This window comes from Phaenicophaeus curvirostris, chromosome 5, assembly GCF_032191515.1.
Source record: "Phaenicophaeus curvirostris isolate KB17595 chromosome 5, BPBGC_Pcur_1.0, whole genome shotgun sequence".
In the NCBI taxonomy this organism is placed as follows: domain Eukaryota; kingdom Metazoa; phylum Chordata; class Aves; order Cuculiformes; family Cuculidae; genus Phaenicophaeus; species Phaenicophaeus curvirostris.
This window is the reverse complement of record NC_091396.1, coordinates 13,712,773-13,732,820: the sequence shown is the minus strand read 5'-3', so window position 1 is coordinate 13,732,820 and position 20,048 is coordinate 13,712,773. Positions and strand designations below refer to the sequence as shown.

The 20,048-nt window shown below is 38.8% G+C and overlaps 1 protein-coding gene across 4 annotated transcripts in view; it reads left to right on the top strand.

The window, feature by feature from the left end:
• Positions 1–7,809, top strand: part of TUB (TUB bipartite transcription factor) — a 153,179-nt gene extending 145,370 nt beyond the window's left edge. For all 4 annotated transcript variants that reach the window (XM_069857633.1, XM_069857634.1, XM_069857636.1 and 1 more), the window contains 3 exons: positions 4,264–4,362; positions 4,731–4,902; positions 6,297–7,809. In XM_069857633.1, coding sequence (XP_069713734.1) covers positions 4,264–4,362; positions 4,731–4,902; positions 6,297–6,430 — 405 coding nt within the window. In that variant the 3' untranslated portion in view covers positions 6,431–7,809. The remainder of the gene's footprint in view (positions 1–4,263; positions 4,363–4,730; positions 4,903–6,296) is intronic.
• Positions 7,810–20,048: the final 12,239 nt, after the last annotated feature.

The following is a 20,048-nucleotide window of genomic DNA, read 5'->3' as shown; positions in this document are numbered from 1 at the left end:
TCTTTTTGTCAAGAAATGTCAGAGCCCAAGAAACTCTTCCAGTCAAAATTGGTACATACGCTGCTACAGAGAGTTTTCTGTTACCATGAATCAACAACTTCTGACAAAAATACCCAAGAACCACTTTTCTGAAAAGTTCCTGCCCAGCTCTAATCAAGGATGCCTGGATCTCTTGTCAGATCAGGGTCCAGCCATCCCAGTATTTACCCTGCATATGCACAGAATTTATCCCTGGGAATACAGTATAAACAGTGGTTTTATTTGCATGTGCTGTTATTCAGGCACATGGCCTACAGTTGCAGGCAGACAGACACACATATCCCTCCATTCCTGTTGGATTTAAAACTCTCTGAGAATTTCAGAAAATCCAGGATCTAATAAGAGAGTCCAGGATTTGATGCAGTTTAGAGTCTGACTGAAGTTTTCAGTAGGAGCCTGGGAGAACATACATATTCGGTGAAGGTTACTGTTTATATAGGGGGGCATTCCCTGGAGCCAGGCAACTAGTCTTCTGGTGCAGACTGGAAATACAAGGAGAAAACAAGAAACAGTTTAAAAAAATGTTATATATTAAAAATTAAGGCATTGCTTGTGTAAGTCAACAATGACATTTGTACCATGAACATTAACAAATAAAAAACTTAGTTGCACTCAGCAGACATAATTAGGAGTATGAGCACTGTACAGGACAGAACCAAGGCCACTGTTTGGAGAATGTGGCTAAGATAAGCTGCTTTTATATGTCTGCTTTGACATCAGCAGTTTAAAATGTGTACTTTTGCATAAGCAAATAACTCGTTCTACTAATATTTTGATATTCGTGGAGAAAGGCATCAGGCTTGCACGTGTGCTGACAAAAGGAAATTAGAATGATATTTTATGACTAGCCAGGTTTGCTGAAGTGAGGTTATTTTTCCTGGCTGCAGCAGAACCACAGAAGGATGGATGCTAGAAGGAGCATTCCTTAAAACACCCTGTCCTGAGGTGACTTTTTAATTCCTGCCTTGAGATTTTTCCTGCAGCAAAAAACCTGTATTAAACAATACTTCAACAAGCATCACTATGCCTCTCACTGTGTCTCAGCTCATCCGGTCAACTACCTATCTGGAGAGCAAACTCTACTTGCTTCCACCAACTTACTTAGTCTGAGTCATCTCACCAGGTCTTGTTTATACAGGCAGAAGCTGGCAGTGCCTCTGTTGTTAACTGTGGGATAAATACGTTGAGAATTCTCATTGTGGAGCTCACCTTAGGGTATGTTTCAAGCAGCAGAAATAAAGTTAGCACAAGGAATGAGTTTTATCAGGTGCTAGTAACCATTTTTACTCTCCCTGCTGATGGCTGGCTAGTATATTAATAAACCTGCAGCAGCACCTAATGGCTGATTGCAGAATCGCTTGGCAAAATTTATCCAGAAGCAGGGAGGAGTAACTGTACCATTTGTACCAAGATTTTCTGTGCTGCTTTCCTTTATATCCACAGTATGTTACAACTCAGTTTGCATCAGATTCTGCAGGCAGGGAACTTAGCTAATATCCTGAGGTATGACTCAGGTCTCAGTAAAGCAATAAAATTATGTGTTTCTACTCAGGCCTCAATTATGCTCCAGTGTAGTGCGTTCTCTGATTTGGGCTTTCTACAGAAATTATTAAGGACATGGCACAGCTGTGTGGATCAAGTCCAGAAAGTGTAGTGGCTGAAAGAAAATGGGGGTAATTAAATCATAACTCTCCTGGGAGCTGCTAGGATATATACCTTGTTGCTTTTGTCATAGCAGGTATTGCCACCATAGTGAAATGCTGTCATGATTGTATGAAAGTGTGTAAGACTTTAAAAGCAGCCCTGGGGAGAGATTCTGTGTTCTTTCAGGCCAGTTTATTGTGACAGCTTATTAGTTGGGCTAAGGCAGAGACTTCAGCTTCTAAGCAATATTGGGACAAGTCCTTAGCTGATTTAAATCATTAATATGCTGGCTGAGTCCATAGAGCTCAATACAACTCTTATTTTGAGCCATAAGCCAAGACTGTCAGTGACATTAAAATGCTGTGAAGTCAGAATTTGGTCTGTGTTCCCCTAACAATGCTATTTGCAGTCCTGAATTTATACATAAAAACAAGTGGAGGAGAGAAATAAAAGAGAAGTGGGGAATGAGACAGGAGGTAAAGGGAATTAATTTTATTTGGATGCAGGTAGATTATTAATTATAGCTCCTCTTTTGTCCCTGCTGTTTTCCTCCATGCTTGTGGAATTTGAGTTTGGTACCTTAATTTTAGCAAAAGGGTAGTATTGGCAAGTAAAATGTTTAATGTAATCAGTAAATGATGTAATGTGCCACTAGAAACCATTTTCTTGTCATTTGGCAGAAGTATTGTGTTTCTGAGTAAATCCGAAGACTATAGTCCTGTGTTTTTCAGAGTCATAATACTGTTTGTTGGGAGGGAAAGGATTCAGCGCTATTATTTAATTTTACTTTGAACAATGTGTTCAACCAGTCAGCATCTAAATTAATTGTATCTGGCAGAACTGCAACTTGATGAGAAGAGCTTGTAAGGCATTGCAGAGAACACCTAAATTGTCAGTAGTTAGTCGAAAATAAGCATAAGCATGAATCTTTTCTTAGAAATTGTCCTCTGCTGTGCTGAGTCTCTCCTGCTTATAAAATCTGCTGGCAATCATTTTAATTTGAGTCTTGCCATGATGTGGAACCAAGTATATGCTTCCACCTGAACTGATAACATGGTTTTACTCTGCCAAAGGCTATGATATAAGTGATTCATAAAAGAGGTAGAATCTTCCTGTTATTGTATGTAGTTATGAAAATATAGGAATATACCTGGATTGCTTCAAGAATATTCAGTAAAATAACTCAGTGGATTTTTTCTTGCAAGCATATCTTTAATGAGTTGTGTAAAATTTCCAGATGGTTTGCCAAAACCACCAAAGTTATTTCAAATGTGTGATGGATGACAAAACTTCTGCATGTGGCGGGTATTTTCACATGTTTCCAGTGAGTTGAGATTTGTGGATTTTTGCTTGTAGAAGTAAAAATGTAAAATTTTTCATGTTCCTTAAAATCAGGATGCTTTTATTAAATATATAAAAGCAGAGACATCTGAATATGCCACTTCTGAATGTCTCACTAGTAAAGCCACACCAGCTGGAGCCTTGGGGATGTCCAGTTCTTGACATCTTGTGGTAGGTTGCTGGGAATGGCGCCAACAGGGATTTCCTTCCTGAGATTCCTCAGTGTGTATTCATAGCCCTTCACTTGGGAAAAGCAGAGGAAAAAAAAAATTCGTGCAGCCAAAAAAAACCAAAAGTAGGACAAAACATTTGGAGATGAACTTTCAGAAGTGTCACTGTTAGATTTACTGGAGTTAATGCTAAAAGAGGCAATCGAGTTTTATGGAGTGGGTTGGAAAGTATCACCCTTTACTTTCTCCGTTTCAGAAGTAGACAGTAACTTACTGAAATACTTGGCTCCACTTTCTTCTGTGGAAAAAAAAAAGGAAAACCTCATCAAAATAAGACTAGGCCTATTTAGATTTTAGTGGTTGTGTTTGGAGAGGATAGTGCAATACTGGAACGCTTTTGTGAAAAGCTGGTCAGAAAGGCATTAACTCTTGTTTCATGGAAGAACTTGCATGTGGTTTTTGCTGCTTATGTTTTTTTTCCACTTTCCCTGCCTTCATAGCTTGAAAATTTGCATTCGTGCTAGTATGTTTGTTTTTCACCATGCTCAACTCTAAGCATAACATATCTGAAGACTTTGAAAACCCCAGAACTGCTAGCAGATGCTCTTACTGGCAGCTTCTTCTTGTTTGCTTTTGTGCTGGCTCTGGAATAAATAGAGTTGGTTCCCTTATTTAATTTAGTCTCTCATCAAAATGTGTGACTGCATTTTATGATTTTTAAATTACAACTACTTTATTTTAGGATCTAGCAGTAGCCAAACAATCTGGTTAGTTCATATCCTTTTTTAACAAAGGGATTTTGATGTTTTTTTTTTCTTTAAATTGTATTAAGGTTGCTGGCAGCCAGTGCTAGGAGTGTTTTTGGAAACCTCTCCATTTCCATTTTTCCTGTTGTTGTAGCTTCTAAGACAAAGCTAGAATGTTTGGCAGTGCCAGTGAAGGTAGAATTTTCAAGATGGTTTTTGAGTTAACTAACTAATAAGTTCACTGGGTTGCCGCTGTATCTCTCTGTTGAAGAAATTAACTTTAAAAATACAGAACATGATGAACTCCTTTCTAAATATTTCAGGAAACAAATGTCTTGGGGTTTAAAGGACCTCGTAAAATGAGTGTGATCATACCAGGAATGAATATGGACCATGAAAGAGTTTCCATAAGACCACGAAATGTAAGTCATATCATTAGTCAACAATAGATATTACTTCAGTTCTTTTTCAGTTAGAGTTGGGCTTTTTCATTTCTAAAGTTTAGAGATTAAAAAGCCAGTATTTGGACAATTGCAGGACAATGAGATGTGTGTTCTGTGAGTCAAAAAAGCACTACAAATAATAATGTATATTTATAACAAAAGATACAACTCATCTTTTCCAAGCTGTGGAAAGGACTTGGATGCACGTTTGCATTCCGAGTTCTCTGTTGCGTTCAGTGATACCATTTTGAGAGTTGAAGGTGACAGTTTAGTCTTTGGGCTAAGATTTATGGACAGGTTGTCTTGTAAGGATGTTAGACTGAAGTGTATATCTCTGATGTGTGCAGGAACACGAGACACTTCTTGCAAGATGGCAGAACAAAAGTACAGAGAGTGTCATTGAGCTGCATAACAAAACGCCAGTCTGGAATGATGACACACAGTCCTATGTTTTAAATTTCCATGGTCGTGTCACACAGGCCTCAGTGAAAAACTTTCAAATTATTCATGATAATGATCGTAAGTATATCTCTTTTTCTGTAGTGTGTAGAAACAGTGCTGCATACACAGCCCAACAATGATTCTGGTCTTACTGTTGTTTCCTGAGTGAATTAAATTTAGTTATGTGGGTCCAGCTTAATGCTGCTTTGTCTTGTGGCCATGATATTGATGTGAGCTGGGTGTTTAAATGTTTATGCTTGAGATGAGTGATTCTGCTATGTGCTATCTTAGTTTCTTCCCTTGACTGCCTGGCTTGTCAACTGAGCAACACTTTTTATAGAGTCATTTCTGGTCCCAGTGCTGTGGTCCTCCCAGGCAGCAGGACCATGGGGCAGTATCAGTCTGCTCAAGCACTTGTATCACACAATCCTTCCTTAGTTTTTTTGTTCACGCTGGTCCCCATACACTTCCCAGCTGGAGACAGTGGCAGTCAGACCCGTCTCACTCGCACATCTGCTTTGCCGTTGCTACTCTTTATAGTGTTAGCCTTACAGATTTAGACCCTAAAAATGTTAGGACTGCTTTTCACACCATCACTAAAACCTTACTGTTGTGCTGCTTTGTGCAGCAATGTACAGGCCCCTTTTTTCTGGGGCTTAGGTACAGTTGTTGGAGCAGGGAGAAAGACAAGTGCTTGAGTGGAGTGATATTGCTCCCCTTTACGCTCACTTTAGGCAGGTACAGTCCATAGTCAGTCTCTAGGTAGTGGAGCTCACTGGGCTACACCAGTGCTGTGGTTACATTGCCCGGGAATATTGGGAACTGGTTAAAGTGGCTGTGCCAGTCTCCTAGGGGAAGACTTGAGTTTGAAACCTTGGTGTATGTATTTGCTGCATTTTATAAAGTGAAACAATTAATTGCATTTGTTTCTGCAAAGAAACATTTCAAACTGTGTGTGAGGCTGAGATTTTCTCTTGCTGACAGAGAGTACAGAGGGAAAAAAAGTTGAGGAATTTCTGAATATGACATAACAGAGAGACGTGATCAGGTCTAGATAACAAACGTGCCTTCTCTTGCCCTGTTAACCTTGCTTGTCCACTTGCCTGAAGTTAAGTAGGAATAGAATTAATTGGTTCTTGCTACATGTGAAATTCAGCGCTAGGCCTTTAAGTGTGTTGAGCATTCTGTACAGAAGCAATTTTCTCTCTATGCTGGTGAAAACCACTTTTTGTTTGTGTAATTTTCTTGAAGACAGTAACACGTCTTGCTGTTCCTCACTCAAGCTATCCTTGCTTCTCCCTCTGATATCAACAACACACCCACTGGCATGAGTAAGTGTGGCAAAGTTTGCTGAGTGAGCATGTCTGTCTGTATTGAGCTGGGCCAGAGGATCATGTTGAATGCACACTTACTTAGTATGGGCTGCAGACAAAAGAAAAATGCTTTGTCACGTTTTATGACCTTTCTTGCAGCTGACTATATAGTGATGCAGTTTGGTCGTGTGGCTGAGGATGTGTTCACCATGGACTACAACTACCCAATGTGTGCGCTACAAGCCTTTGCTATTGCCCTTTCAAGTTTTGACAGCAAGCTGGCTTGTGAGTAAAGGGGCATGGGTGAGCATCTTCTCAAAAGAAGCAGTTTGCCGTATGATTCCCAATTCCTGCTGGTATCACCTATGGTCCATGCTAAACAGGTCAGGGAAAATGCAGTTGTGGAGGACCACTCTTCCTGAAGAGAAAGTAAAAGGAATCTTCTAAAAATTCAGGACATTCAGGAAATAATATTTTCCTTTTTTTTTTTTGTCATATTTTTCTGGAAGTGGCATAAAGTTTCTGTAAATAAAAGTTCTATCTCATGTCCTTGATTATGTTATGGAGATGTGCCATGATGTACTATACTGTGGCTCTAGTAGCACCATTATAATGGTGTCTTTTTTTAAATCCAGAAAGGGCGTGCACACTCGAAAAATTTCTTTTTACATTTAAGAATTATTCCAAGGCTGCAATCATACCTCAAGGTTGCATTCCTACATCCACTAATCAGAGCTTCACATCATCCAATGTAAAAGAAAGATCACAAAAAAGATGCACTTTTTGAATTGCAAGGATCTTGTGTAGAATAAAGCCAAGTCTGAGGGTCGAAAACCTGTACTGGACTGAACTTGATGTGTTGCTATCGTATATGTACATGAGGAATTTTAATTGCAGTAGGAGGAAATGGAGAAGTAGAAAGCACAAAATAATGTTGCACAAGTCACTTGAATTCTAAGCCGTATTATGTTTTAACATCTTCATGCTTTTTAATTGTTTTGAAAATGTTTTTGGAGTAAAGAAAAGGGAAAAGGAAAGCATCTAGATGCCAAGAAAGCATAACTTATGTTGAATTTGGCATGTCGCGTGTTGGGAATTTATATCGTTGTATTGCTGTGGTAATTCAAACACTTATTTTGTATGAAGTGATATAAACAGTTGGATAAAGGCTCTCTGCAGAGAATCTTATTATTTTGAGCAGGCTGTGTAAAGCTGAGGAAGGTAAACGGAAATATTTTATTAAATTTGTCTGGCCTTTTGCGATTTTACAATTTGTTGATTGCATTTTTTTTAACTTTCAGCAACAACCACTTTTCGTATTTATTTCCCATTGTAAGACTGCTGAAATTGATTGAAACTGTGTATATTGTTATCTAATGTAAACGTGCCAGCTACTGAGCTAAATCCTTCTGGGCAGATCTAGTTGTGCTGCATACAAATGAGACACTGGCAGGATACAGAATAGCTTAAAATAGTGTGGATTTTTTGTTTCTTTTTTTATGATTTATCGGGAATATATAAATGAGTACCATTTCAAAACGGAAGCAAAGAACAACCCTTTCTCTTCTTTTCTCATCTCTTCTGAACGTCTCAAAAGCCAAGAGCTGCAACTGAAAGCACACTGTAAAACACCTTTGAAAATAACAAGTCTTTCTGCTGTTGTTCTGTACAATGTTAAACTAAATGGCACAAAAAGTAACAGAATTTATATGTAGTTCATGACAAGGGGACTGAAATGTGAGTGAAGTGAAGAAGTAGTTGCATTTTATACTGTATGTATTTGGGTCCTCCTTTTTACTCTTTATAGACCCTTTTATCGCACAACCAAAGAGTATATAATGAGAAGATGAGATCAAATCTGCTTGTCTCATAGCTGTCCCTTTTTGACTATAGGGGACTGGTCATAAGAAGAGGTTGTGCCATTTGGACTGTATAATTTCAACTAATAAAAGAAATAAGCTCTCTTCTTCACAATTGCCTTCAGGTTTCATTCCCAGTATACAGGCAAGGAAAATAGGCTCTGTCATTTTTTCCAAATCTTTTCTCAAGAAGGTTTTCCATGCAGTGGTATAAAATGGAAAGGCATCTTTTGTTTGCGAGAAGTGAGCAGTCGGATCCCTCAATGAATGATCAAAATGATGAGTCATCAGCTGCAGTGATGCTTCAACTTCGCACCTTTGTACTTGGTGTTTTTCCACCATTTCCCATCCCCATTTGTGATCTCACTTTGAATTTTAACAGGGAGGGCCCTTATGCCTTTGGTTACCTCGTGTTTAAAAACTAGCTCCAATCATAACCAGGTTTTTTTATTTAAATTAAGACAGAAATTCCTACTGCTGGTGTTTAGGCGTGATGTGGATTTCAAGAACTCTGCAGCCTGGGAATTATTGAATCTGCACGGCTTTAATTCTGTGGCTTGCCAGTCAAACCTTTTCTTAAAAGCCTGAGAAAGTGGCACCTGACATACTTTTCTGCCTCTCTGTGTACAGCACTGTCAAAGGAACTAAGTGTCTTATATAATCTGTTGGCTTTAGTAGTGGAGTTGGTTTAGGAACGGTTATTTTTAACATGGATTATAACAATGGTGTGACTTGCACTGTGGCCCCAAAGGGAATTGGCATGAGAAGGAAGCTCATGTGCAGTGAACTCCTGCACAGGGGTGAGAATGAGGAGCTGGGGAAAGGCAGAGAATTAAGCTTCTTGTGACAGTTTTGCTGCCAGCACATTGTGTAACTTCATGCTCACTATGTGTTCTTCCCAGGCCAGGTATTTTTTTGACTTGTAAGCATGCCAGGAGGAAAGTGGTGACTGAAATTCCCATCATCTTAACAGAATCATCCAGGGATGTAAGCCAACGTGCTACTGAGGAAAAAAATCCCCATCACAAATTGAGGTCACTAGAGGGGGATGTTAACCTGGGACTGAGAGGAATGAGGAGCTCTTATTAGATCTGGTTCAGTTACAGTAGGGTTTGCACCTAGTGGCTTTTGCCAAAGCCCTAGTTTGTCACTGTTGTTGAGCAAGGTACTGGGTTCTTTTGATTTGCTTGACTATCACTGTTCTGAAAGCAGTTTCTTTTAATTTAGCATCTATATAATTCCTGATGGATACTTTCTGGTGCAGAGCACTACTGCATATCAGTGCAGGGTGATATCACGGGAGCTCCAGCACATCTCCAAATTTTGGTTTTTCTAACATGGTAAAAACAACAGCAGGTTCTGTCCTAACATACAGTCATACCTGAGATTACACAGTCCTCACAAAGTCTTTCCTCCATGCCAGCACTGAAATCTTGGCAGTAGTATATGTTTTCAGAGATACTCGCATACTAAAGTAACTGAGAAGTAGTCAGTGGCACCCTCATATTAGCAGTAGCTTCTGCAGGGCCTGTATGTCAATGTGCAACAGGGCATAACCTTGTTTACTTAGTGTGACAAAGAATATAATGGTACTGAGCTGTGTGTTTCCTTCGTGTAGTCCTAGCGAGTGTTTGGGTACAGTAGAGATATTATTATTTAAAATCCCAGTATTGATTATTTTTTGCATCTGCTGTTGATTTTGGCAGAGAGTTGTAAACAAATTCCTTGCCTGAATTGCTTACAGGCAAATACTGCGTGCTTTAATGAGAGTTCTTAATCTAACTTGTCACTCTATTTACATCAAACAGTTTCTTCCTGGCCCTTTTATCTAATTTTTTTTATCTCTGATGTTCTGTTCCTTCGCATTCTCTTCACAATCCCTTTATCTTTTCTTTAAGGATGTGCAATGCGAAAGTGTTTATTTTGACAATATTGCTCGGTGATCTCTCCACAGATGAATAAAGCCCTCGGTGCACATCCAGTGATGCTCCTACAATAGAAGCCTTATCAGAGGGGTGACTTTGGCCCTTTGGCTTTTCAGCAGAGTAAATTAACACATTAAAAGGTAGCAGATAAAAAAATCTTGCCTAAAATATAATCAGAATTTTTCCAGTAAACATTCGGTAACCAGAGCTTCCAAACCATTGGTTGCAAATCAATGAGCAGAACTGTCCGCAACCCTGGAGGAAGACTGCTAGACTGATTCCCTTTGTAGTGTATTTCAAAACATTGAAAGAGATTTTGTGAGCTCAAGCGTGTTGCTGCCCTGAAATAGTTTATTTTTTTAGATGGTAGACATCACTCCACTATTTTTAGGATAATATACGGCACATAAAATAATGATGTCATAGGCCACTGTTAAGAATTCTGATGCTAAGAAGCCTATGTGAGTGGTTTTGTAATAATTACTGGGCCAGCCTCTCATTATTCAAGTTGCCTTACAAGAGGGCTGGAGTTCCCAGCTGGCTCTCCTCATGAGGTACTAAAACTGAGGAGCTTTACTGAAAAGGGCTCTGTAATAAAATCTAGTAGCTGCATAATCAAAAAACATTATTGTGGAATCAAATGGCACCACTGAGTTTTTCAGTCATGGTGAACCAATGCCATAAATTTGAACTTTCTGGTTTTTTGCTCCCTTTTAATGAACAAAAGGAAGGACTTTTAAACAAGCAGAAACATCAGTGAGGTCTCTGGAAGTACTAAGCATTAGACCTACTTTTCTACCTATAAAAATCTTACCCCTACCCGAGTGCTGCCCATTAATAAAGAAGGAAATCTGTTCAGTCCTTAGTATAGAAAAATCACTCCCAGTTCTTAAATCTTGGCTTTTTACAAATCTCGCTATTGATTTATTACTGATTTGACATAGGGATAAGACAAGGTCTAGATGTCACACAGCAAACAAGTTCTTGCTCTGAAGAAATGATGACTCTAGACCAGTATCAGAATATTTTGTCTTTGATTATTTTAGTAGCGTAGGATAGCGTATTGCCTGGTGTTTTTGACAAAGAGTTCCTCCTGGTGTGTGGCAGGTGTCAGAAGGAGGATTTTGGGATTGATCCTGTGGCATTCTAACTAGTTCCCCCCATAACATCCCATTGCTTTCCTAAAATATCTTTTGCAAGGTATTTCCTGGATTAGGGAAGCATGTGCTCACCAATAAAATACCTTTGCTTGGCAAATAAGTACAGAACATGGGATAAAATAGCAGTCACTTTTATTAGAATAACAGGCTGGGGACTCTTGGGTTTCTCAAATGAAGGTAGTTTTATACATATAAATCTTGTGCTAGAATTAATCTAGCTGTAGGTGCAGGCTTCTCTTAGATGTGCTACTTAATGAAAATTGGTTTCTGCTGTTCTTCATATGTGACATTTACCTTCCATGGTTCTGCTTTGTAAGGTCTTGAAATTAATTGTTTAGATATTTTTCATGTCTTTTTTGTTGCTTAACAAGGAATTTAAGAACAGGATTTCACAACTATCTCAATGTTTTGGTATTTTGCTGTGAACTATAGCTCAGTAGCTGATACTCACAAATGTATATTGGATGAAAAAGCATTAAACTTGTTTTATATGTTGCATTTTATTTAACTGCCTAGAAATTTTAGATTCTTCTTTTTCAGTTAGGGTGTGTTAATCCATACCTTCACTGAGAAGGCTTGAATTAACTGGCTGTCTTGAAACTGTTTAATGGAACCAGTACACTGTTTTGCTAAATTGCTTCAGGAAGAGGACAGAAAAATTATGCTTGTGTTTTTGAGGAAAAAAAAAATCCCCTTCCTACCCACTTTATAATTGGATTGATCAATAACACTGAAAGCTTATCATGTTTGGGTTTTTTAAGTCCATAATGGCAGTTTGAAAATTACTCTTGATAAAAGCTTGCTTGCGTGTGAACTGGGATAAGTCCTACTTGAGAGTCAGAACCTGGCAGGTACAAGTGAATACTCCTGCATCTATTCTGTGCTTAGGTACTGCTTGCATGCAAAAAAAGTCCTGAAGAGCCACAAATCTGTGTTAAAACCGGCCTAACCTTTTAGGCTGACAGCTGTTAGAACACAGGCCTGGGGATCAGGTCACCTGGTTTTTTATGTGACTTTGCAAATTTTTTAACCTATTTGTGCCTCAGCTCAGATGGAAATAATAGGTTTTGACCTGCCTAATGTCCTGGTTGTTCCGAGACCTTTCTCAGGAGTGTTTTGAGGCTGGCGGGTGGTAGATGCCAGGTGGTGTTGGCATGTCAGGTACCCTATTTAGTTCTCACTGAAGGAACTGCATTAATATATGAATAGGTTTCTGACACTTACGTAGAAACTGAATACCTAACCAATCTCTTAGGATAAAATATTTACACTGTTGAACTTTCAGTGAGGCTTGAATTTTTTTACCTTGTGACATTTTTAGTCACTAAATGTGCAGAAAAAAACAGTAAGGACAAACCATCTGATACACTTTTTCTTCACATAGTGATGTGTTATTGGTTGTGACTTAGTTTGCACCCTCCGTTGTTTTAAAACGATTATTCCTGAACACATTGCAGTGGTTCCATTTATGCAACTGCCTGTTTATGCTTTTATGTAGCAAACTGAGACACTTGGCAATTGTGCTGCAAATTGCCTTTTTGTACTCTTGTTATTTTTTTCTTGGATGTGACTCAGCTGTTCAAAACTCTTACTGCAGACTTTGACTCTGTCACGCACATCTGATTTAAAAACAATGAGTCTCATGACTACCTTTATACTCAGATGGGATGTTTACAATGTAATCTGTTCCTTACACTTGACCCTGTATCTGTGGCTTCTTACTGAGGTTATCCCAGTTGGCACAATGCCGTTAGAGGTATCTGTAATTTATAAAGTCAACTCTCTCAAAGTAACAGAATGTAATTTATAAACATTTTTATGGATTTTAACATTAAAATCTGGCTGATTCTAGTGCTTAGAGATTGTGTGAAATGACAAGGAAATTATTTGTTCGAAATTTTCTTTGCTTAAGCTTGTCTTGCAGTTTGAGCTCTCTTTTAAGCTGCTGATCCTGCATCTCCATCTGTGCAAGCAGAATGCAGTTTGGCTTGTGCAGACTGCCAGACTTTGGCTGCGGGGATCTGTCAGTGTGATCAGGACACAGTAAGCAATAGGATTTCCAAAGTTCTTACTAGAGTGCACTTCCTAACTCTCTTAGGCACTCTCGAACATCACGTAAGAACATCACCTTTCCTATGTTGACTTACCAAATAACAATAGGAATATTTTCACTCCGTTTGAATATTTTTTTTAAAGGCCATGCTTACTATCTAGGTAAGTGTAATTTGATCAGATGTTTAGTCCTGAAGTCTTGGAAAATTATGTCATGAGATTGCTTAATTTTTCAGTGCAGAAAATCTCACAAGTACACAAAGCAAGAGTGTGTTTTGTGACAGTGGGCTTCTTCATGCTGTGAAGTTCAGTTTTCAAACAACTTTGTGAGCTCTGGACACTTCTAGCAGAAGGTTTCCATTCCAGACTGGAAACATCAGAAGATAACCCACTTACTACCATCCTGTTCTCTTCCTTAGGGAGAATTCCTGTCCTTCCTGGCTAGAAATAGAGCTATATTGATCCTGATGTGTCTTGAAACCTTATGGTATTTTTTAGCTATTTTAAAAATGTTTTGAAAGGTGTAGTTTGAGCTCAAAGAACATAGTCTTTGAAGTACCTATAGGTGTACCAAGTTGATTTGGTTGAGAGGCAGCTGTCTTTCCAGCAATTTCTTAATTGATGTGTCAACAGTGCTTGATAGTCTTGCTGGAAGAAACGTGACTTAGCTATTAGAATATGCTTTCCTTGGATTTTGCCTTATGAGACTGCTTTTTTTTTTGTGTACTACTACATTAATTTCTGGAGGTCAGTACCTCCAGTGTGAAACACAAATAGAGCAGTGTTTTCTGCTGAAGTCTCTGCCTCATTTTCTGCTGCCTTACGTATGGAGATTTGATATTTGATACTAAAAGCAGAAACTTTTCGTGTAAGAAAAAATCCAGGATTTCTAGGCAAAATCATTAACTTTTAGTGCTGTGTGCCTGGATTGACAAAGGGCTTTTTGCCCAAACAAGAATCTTACTTCTGACAGAGAGAGTAGTGTGTGCTATGAAACATCTTATGATACCCTGTTGCATCCTACATCTGCGACCCAGCATTAGGGCCTGGTCCAAAGATGCAGCCCTTTCACCAAAAGGTCACCACTTTCCTTTTGTGGGGGCATTCTGCTGATACTTTGAAGGTTATTGCAGTATCTTCCATCTTGGGGCAAATCTGTGATTAAGTTAATAAATATCAGCCTTAACAAAAAAAACCACAAACTAAAAATATTTCACAAAGACGCTACACATCAGCTAGTAAAGCCTTACAGGAGTCCAGGAGCAGCAAGTAAGTATTATTATTCTTTTAATGGCAGTAAAGCTATGATTTGCAGTTTATAAAAGCAAACAGATAAACAAAGAGTTATTTTTAGAGCTGGCACTAGAACTAAGTTCTTAATCCTGTCTTCTAGCTGTTGCCATGAGTGGCCAACTATTAGGCAGAAGGTCTTTTGTTTAGAACTTCATTGTGAAGACTAAACTGTTTCACTTCCATTTGGAACACTGGAAAACCAAACCTCATTACTACAGAGAGTTCTCATTAGGCTATGGACATTACACTGAAATCAAGTTTCATGCATATTAATTTGAGGATGGCCCAGAACAAACACAAGGGTGCTGTGCAGTTGTCAGCAACTGAAAAGTTTTTCTAGCAGATAACTTCTATCAGGCCCACTGAGTTTAGTTTTCCTTAGTAAAATAACCAATGGACTACAGCAGTGATGCTTGGTCTTACAAGATCTGTAACATCTTAAAAAGCTGATTGTGGAATACGGCTCTTTAACTATGGTAGATTCTCAGGAGTTAATGAATTCAGTGACATTCTGACAAGGTGTTTTTGTTGGCTTTCTTTTTTTTTTTCCTTCTTTTTTTATTAAAAAAAATCTGTTTTCAAAAGCACTGGTTATTCTGTCTTTTGGACTACATAGCACAAGTACATGAGGATGAATTCCTGTTTGGTATCACTTCAAGTACTTTCTTGCAGGTGGCAGCTGCTTTTCTGCTTCTTAGTAGTCCATGTTACTACCATTTTCTTGTTTTGTTTTATGCTCCCTGATCCTTTTCCCATCTATAACTTTCTCTTGTTTCAAATGTGCAGGTTTTTCCATATGGGGACACTCCAGAAAGCTAAGTCAGTAAAACCTATAAAGTTAGTAACTGTGAATTAAAGTGTGTTAAATCCCTATGTATATGTTCTCATTTCGAAGTAGGCTGTCCTTCAATTCCACTTGCATAATCCTCAGCAGGGGTATTCATCACATTGTGCAGTTCAAGGTTGTTGGTGAATTTTAAAGCGCAGAATAGGTTTCCGAACAAGAGAAGAGATGTAAAGGGATTCACCTTCCCATGCTCTCAGTGTGGCGGTACTTAGAGTACAGCATTTCTAACAGTTGGCTCCTTGAACTGTACTTAACAAAACTCAGCACTCGCACACCAGAGGCCATGTTTCTGAGGTTCTTTTTTTCTACTGCAGTGCTTTTCAGCCCTCTCTGATTTATCAGCACCTGTGTGATGAATTTAAGCTTCCTGACAACAGTGTGCTTTCTTCTCTGGATTTTCTGGATTCCAGGAATCTGGGGACTGTATGCAAAAAGCAAGTGGGTTACTAATATAGCTGAGCATGATGCTAAGAGCATGGTATAAATGATGCCAGTATAACTAGTTTTATTTTTACAGTGCCCATCAGAGGTATGCTCGTTCCCCAGAAAGTAATATTTTTTCTCTTTTTTTTCCTTCTTCATTTATATCTGCCTGGATCTGGAGGATGAGGCCCCCCTTTGCATTCATGCAAGCAGCCACCATATAAGAAAAACACACACAACGGGTTTATTACAGATGGGTTTATCACTAAGCAATGCAACTATTATATGCTTACTGTCATCCCACACTGTAACTGTGCATGTTTTTCCCTGTGTGCTGTTTCCTACCCTGTGTGCTTGTCACCAGTCAGAGGACACAGCTGCAGCAATGTACATGGAAGCAGAACTGAAGACCATACGATAAGCTCTCCTCATACTGAAGAAAGAGCTCCTCCTGAAGGCAAAAACTGGGACCTGTGGCTCTTTAAGTGATTGGAACTTTTCATGTGTCTGCATTGCATTTAAGAAGATAACACTTTTTTATTGTTACTTGCACTATATTGAGCCCTAAATGCAGAAAAAGGAAGTGTAGACCCCGAGCAATGACAGTAGGGTGATTTCTTGCTGGAGAACTGGCACACTGCTTGGCATCACTAAAAGTCAGTAATGGATTTCAATATTCATTGATGGACTATCAAGGTCACTTCTTATGTTGTTACATTACTAAGAACTCTGCCCGTAACATTTGTTTCTCTCCTAAACAGCTTGATTTTTGTGCAGGTTTCTTCATTATGACTTTTTCACCCATTTATTTCTATTTAGGGCCTAATCCAAAGCCTGCTGATAAAACTGAAAGTTCTTTTCTAACTTATCTTGTGTGTCCAGAACACCACACTTGTGTGTCACTACAAGAGCCCTAAAGTCTTCTTGTCTTAATTTAAAAGTGGACTTATCTGGATCTCAAAAACAGCTGGATTTTCAGTGGGATCGATCCCTGCAGTGAGTCAATCCATACCCCGTGATTACAAAACTGAGGAGTTTGTTTATCCTTATTGAACAGTTTCTAGTGCCTGAGAGTTGGGGAACAAGGGAAAAAAATATCTGTAAAGGATGTTCTGTAATTTGAAGTGTTTATTTCTGAGAGTTCCTATTAGACACTGAACTAGTTTTGCATTTCCCAACACTTTCTTCATCCAACTAATAAAAGTCTGAAAGATCCAGTGTTTGGGAGCAGCTATAGAAATCCCTATTGTAGAATGTCTTGGGATTATACCTGCCTGTAAAAAAAAATACACCTTTGTTTCTAATTTATTTACTTAACTATTGAGAAGTAGAAAATATAGGTGCTACATGAATGTTTCTGTCCCCATAAAATGAAAAAGCCATTTAGTTCAGGGTTTGGGTTTTTTTTTTAATTCCCATACTAAACATTATCTAATTCATCTCTTTGCCTTTCTTAAATTAACCACTGATATACAGTAGAATTTGAGTATGTTATGGTTTAGATTCCCTTTACATTACATGGGTTTAAAGAGTGGAAAGTATCAAAACTGACAAAAAAAGTCTTAATCTTGAGAACTAATATTTAACCAGTCATGTTTTTTCATAATGCCTGTAATATGTTATGTTTGTTTGCACACAACTGTCTTGACCTGTTTTGAGTAGTTGAGCACCTCATTTTTGTTCAGACCTATATGAAGTTTTAGATAAACCTGCAAGAATGTGCTTTTACCAAGTAATTTTTTTTTTTTAAAGAAACAAATGTATTTATTTAGAAGTACGTGCAATGACTGATTTTTGCATTTTCACATAATTTACCTTGCATATATCATAGAGGTTCTGGTGTTTGTCAATACAGAACACTGTGCAGAAATATTAAACTTAATTTCTTTGAAACAACTATGTCTTTCCCTACCCAAAGTCACAAACACCTAGATAAATAACCTACACAGAATGTAGAGTTTAATTAACATAAGGAGTTTCCAGTGCTGTTTAAATGGTGTTTTTACCTTTAATGCCAAGATGAATTCAAAACATAACACGTAACCATAGAAGATTACACCGTCAGTCCTGACTTCATCTGATCTGCAGTCATTTTCAGCCTGTGGGTTTTGCCAAACTGTAAGCTCAAAGACTCAGAATTGATACACACTGTAGAAATACCCCTTACCCCCTTTCAGAAAGAGGACAATGGGATTCCTCATGAACACCAGCCAGGCAAAGGCCCAGCTGTTTGCTGCCTTAGGTCCCTGCTGTCTGACAATCATGTCCCACTCCTGCTACCTCAGTGCTATTTGCTGCGAGCTTTCCCAGTCTAGCTGTTGTTAAGGACTGAATCTTTAGCCTACTACCAAAATTAGTTTGGAAAACTATCAGAAAAACCTAGAATGCAGTTCATTAAGGACAAGAGCAAAGAACTATACTTAGGCAAGAATGATCAACTGCACAAATACAAAGAAAAAGCTTGAGCTTCAAATATGTAAAAAGCTATTGGAAAGCAGAAGAAAAGCATCTGTCCTCCCCCACTCTGACAGACAGAACCAATTTGAGCTGGAGCCAGGTTAGACATCAGAAAATTTTCTGGCTAACCTTGACACAGACTTTTTTATCTGTGAAACTTTCAGTAACAGGAGACTAAGGGTTGAGTTTTGCATAATCGTGCATTTTGATGTGTGTTTGATCACAACAGCAGTTACTGGCAGAGAGGAGGAGTGGTCTCTGGGCACTATCTATCTGAGCCATCCTGGGAGGATCACTGAGAAAAATGAGCACATTGTCAGGTATCTGTTTGCTCCTTAGGAATCTGAGTCCCTCCTGAAAAACCAGTGAACCTTTCTCCAAAGCTGAGAAAAACTGTTTGACTATGCCAACCTTTTAAGCTGTATTTGTACTTGAGATGCTCAGTCTGTCTCATCTGTTGTTGCATTCTTTCTCTTTGAAATAAGTGGTTGGTAAAAAAACATTGAAAAATAGATAATTTTCTAACTCTTACCTGGGTTCTCTTGTCCAGTGTTTGTGATACATGAGGTTAGAAACAATATTTTTATTAGCATGTGCAAGTAAAAATCATTTAAACACAGGATTATTGCATTAGATTGTTCTATGACCTTAATCATAATATTCTTAGTTACATGCAAAAGGAAAGAATCCAACATATGAACACTAATTGCTAATGCAATAAGTTAGATCATTAACTTCTTACACGTTTAGTGTTAGCCAAATACTGTTTGATAACTCATCCTCCTTACAGTACTTTTCGGGCCAGCATTGATCTTATAATTTGTACTTTTTTTTTTTCTGATCCCATCGAATGCCTGAAATGGTCTGTAACGTTATCAAATATGCAGGAAGAATTAAGCACTTTTGCAGGTGTTTAAATCTAGTTTTATCAGAATGTTTAACTTACTTAAACAACACATGCTTCTTTTAGCTTTAATAAAAAATGTGCCCATTTAATTTTCTAGGTAGGAAACACTGTAAGTAAATGCGCACGTGCTTTTAATTACACTGACTGCTTCCACTGGGAGTCCACCTGAGCTTCTATACCTTTTCCAAAGTTCCAGGTTTGCTGACATTCTGACCTAGGATTTTGATTTACTTAATTAATAGAAGCACCTCGATAATCCTGATTTTATTCAGATATGTTCTTTTTCAAATTAGGAATGCTCTCTGCTAAAAGTGAACAATTGATCACTAAGAATGCTGGACACACCTGTGAGATGATCCATTTCTAAAATGCTTATCAAAATTGACATTTCTATCTGAGGGGGAAAGCTGAAGCAAAGAGAAAAGGAAGTGTCATATAAACTACTGGACGTGGATGTTGTCTTGTTGGACTTCAGTAAAGCCTTTGACACAGTTTCTCACAGCATTCTGCTTAGGAAACCGTCCATCTCTGGACTGGACAGGCGCACACTCTCCTGGGTGGAAAACTGGTTGGAGGGCCAGGCCCAGAGAGTGGTGGGAAATGGAGTTAACTAATTACAAGTGGGGTTCCCCAGGGCTCAGTGCTGGGTCCAGCCCTGTTCATTGTCTTTATCAATGACCTGGATGACGGCATTGAGTGCACCCTTAGCAAGTTTGCGGAAGACACTAAGCTGGGTGGAAGTGTTGATCTGCTGGAGGGTAGGGAGGCTCTGCAAAGGGATCTGAATGGGCTGGACTGCTGGGCAGAGTCCAGTGGCATGAGGTTTAACAAGGCCAAGTGCCGGGACCTGCTCTTGGGGCACAACAACCCTGTGCAGTGCTACAGACTAGGAGAAGTCTGTCTAGAAAGCTTCCTGGAGGAGAGGGACCTGGGGGGTGTTGGTTGACAGCGACTGAACAGGAGCCAGCAGTGTGCCCAGGTGGCCAAG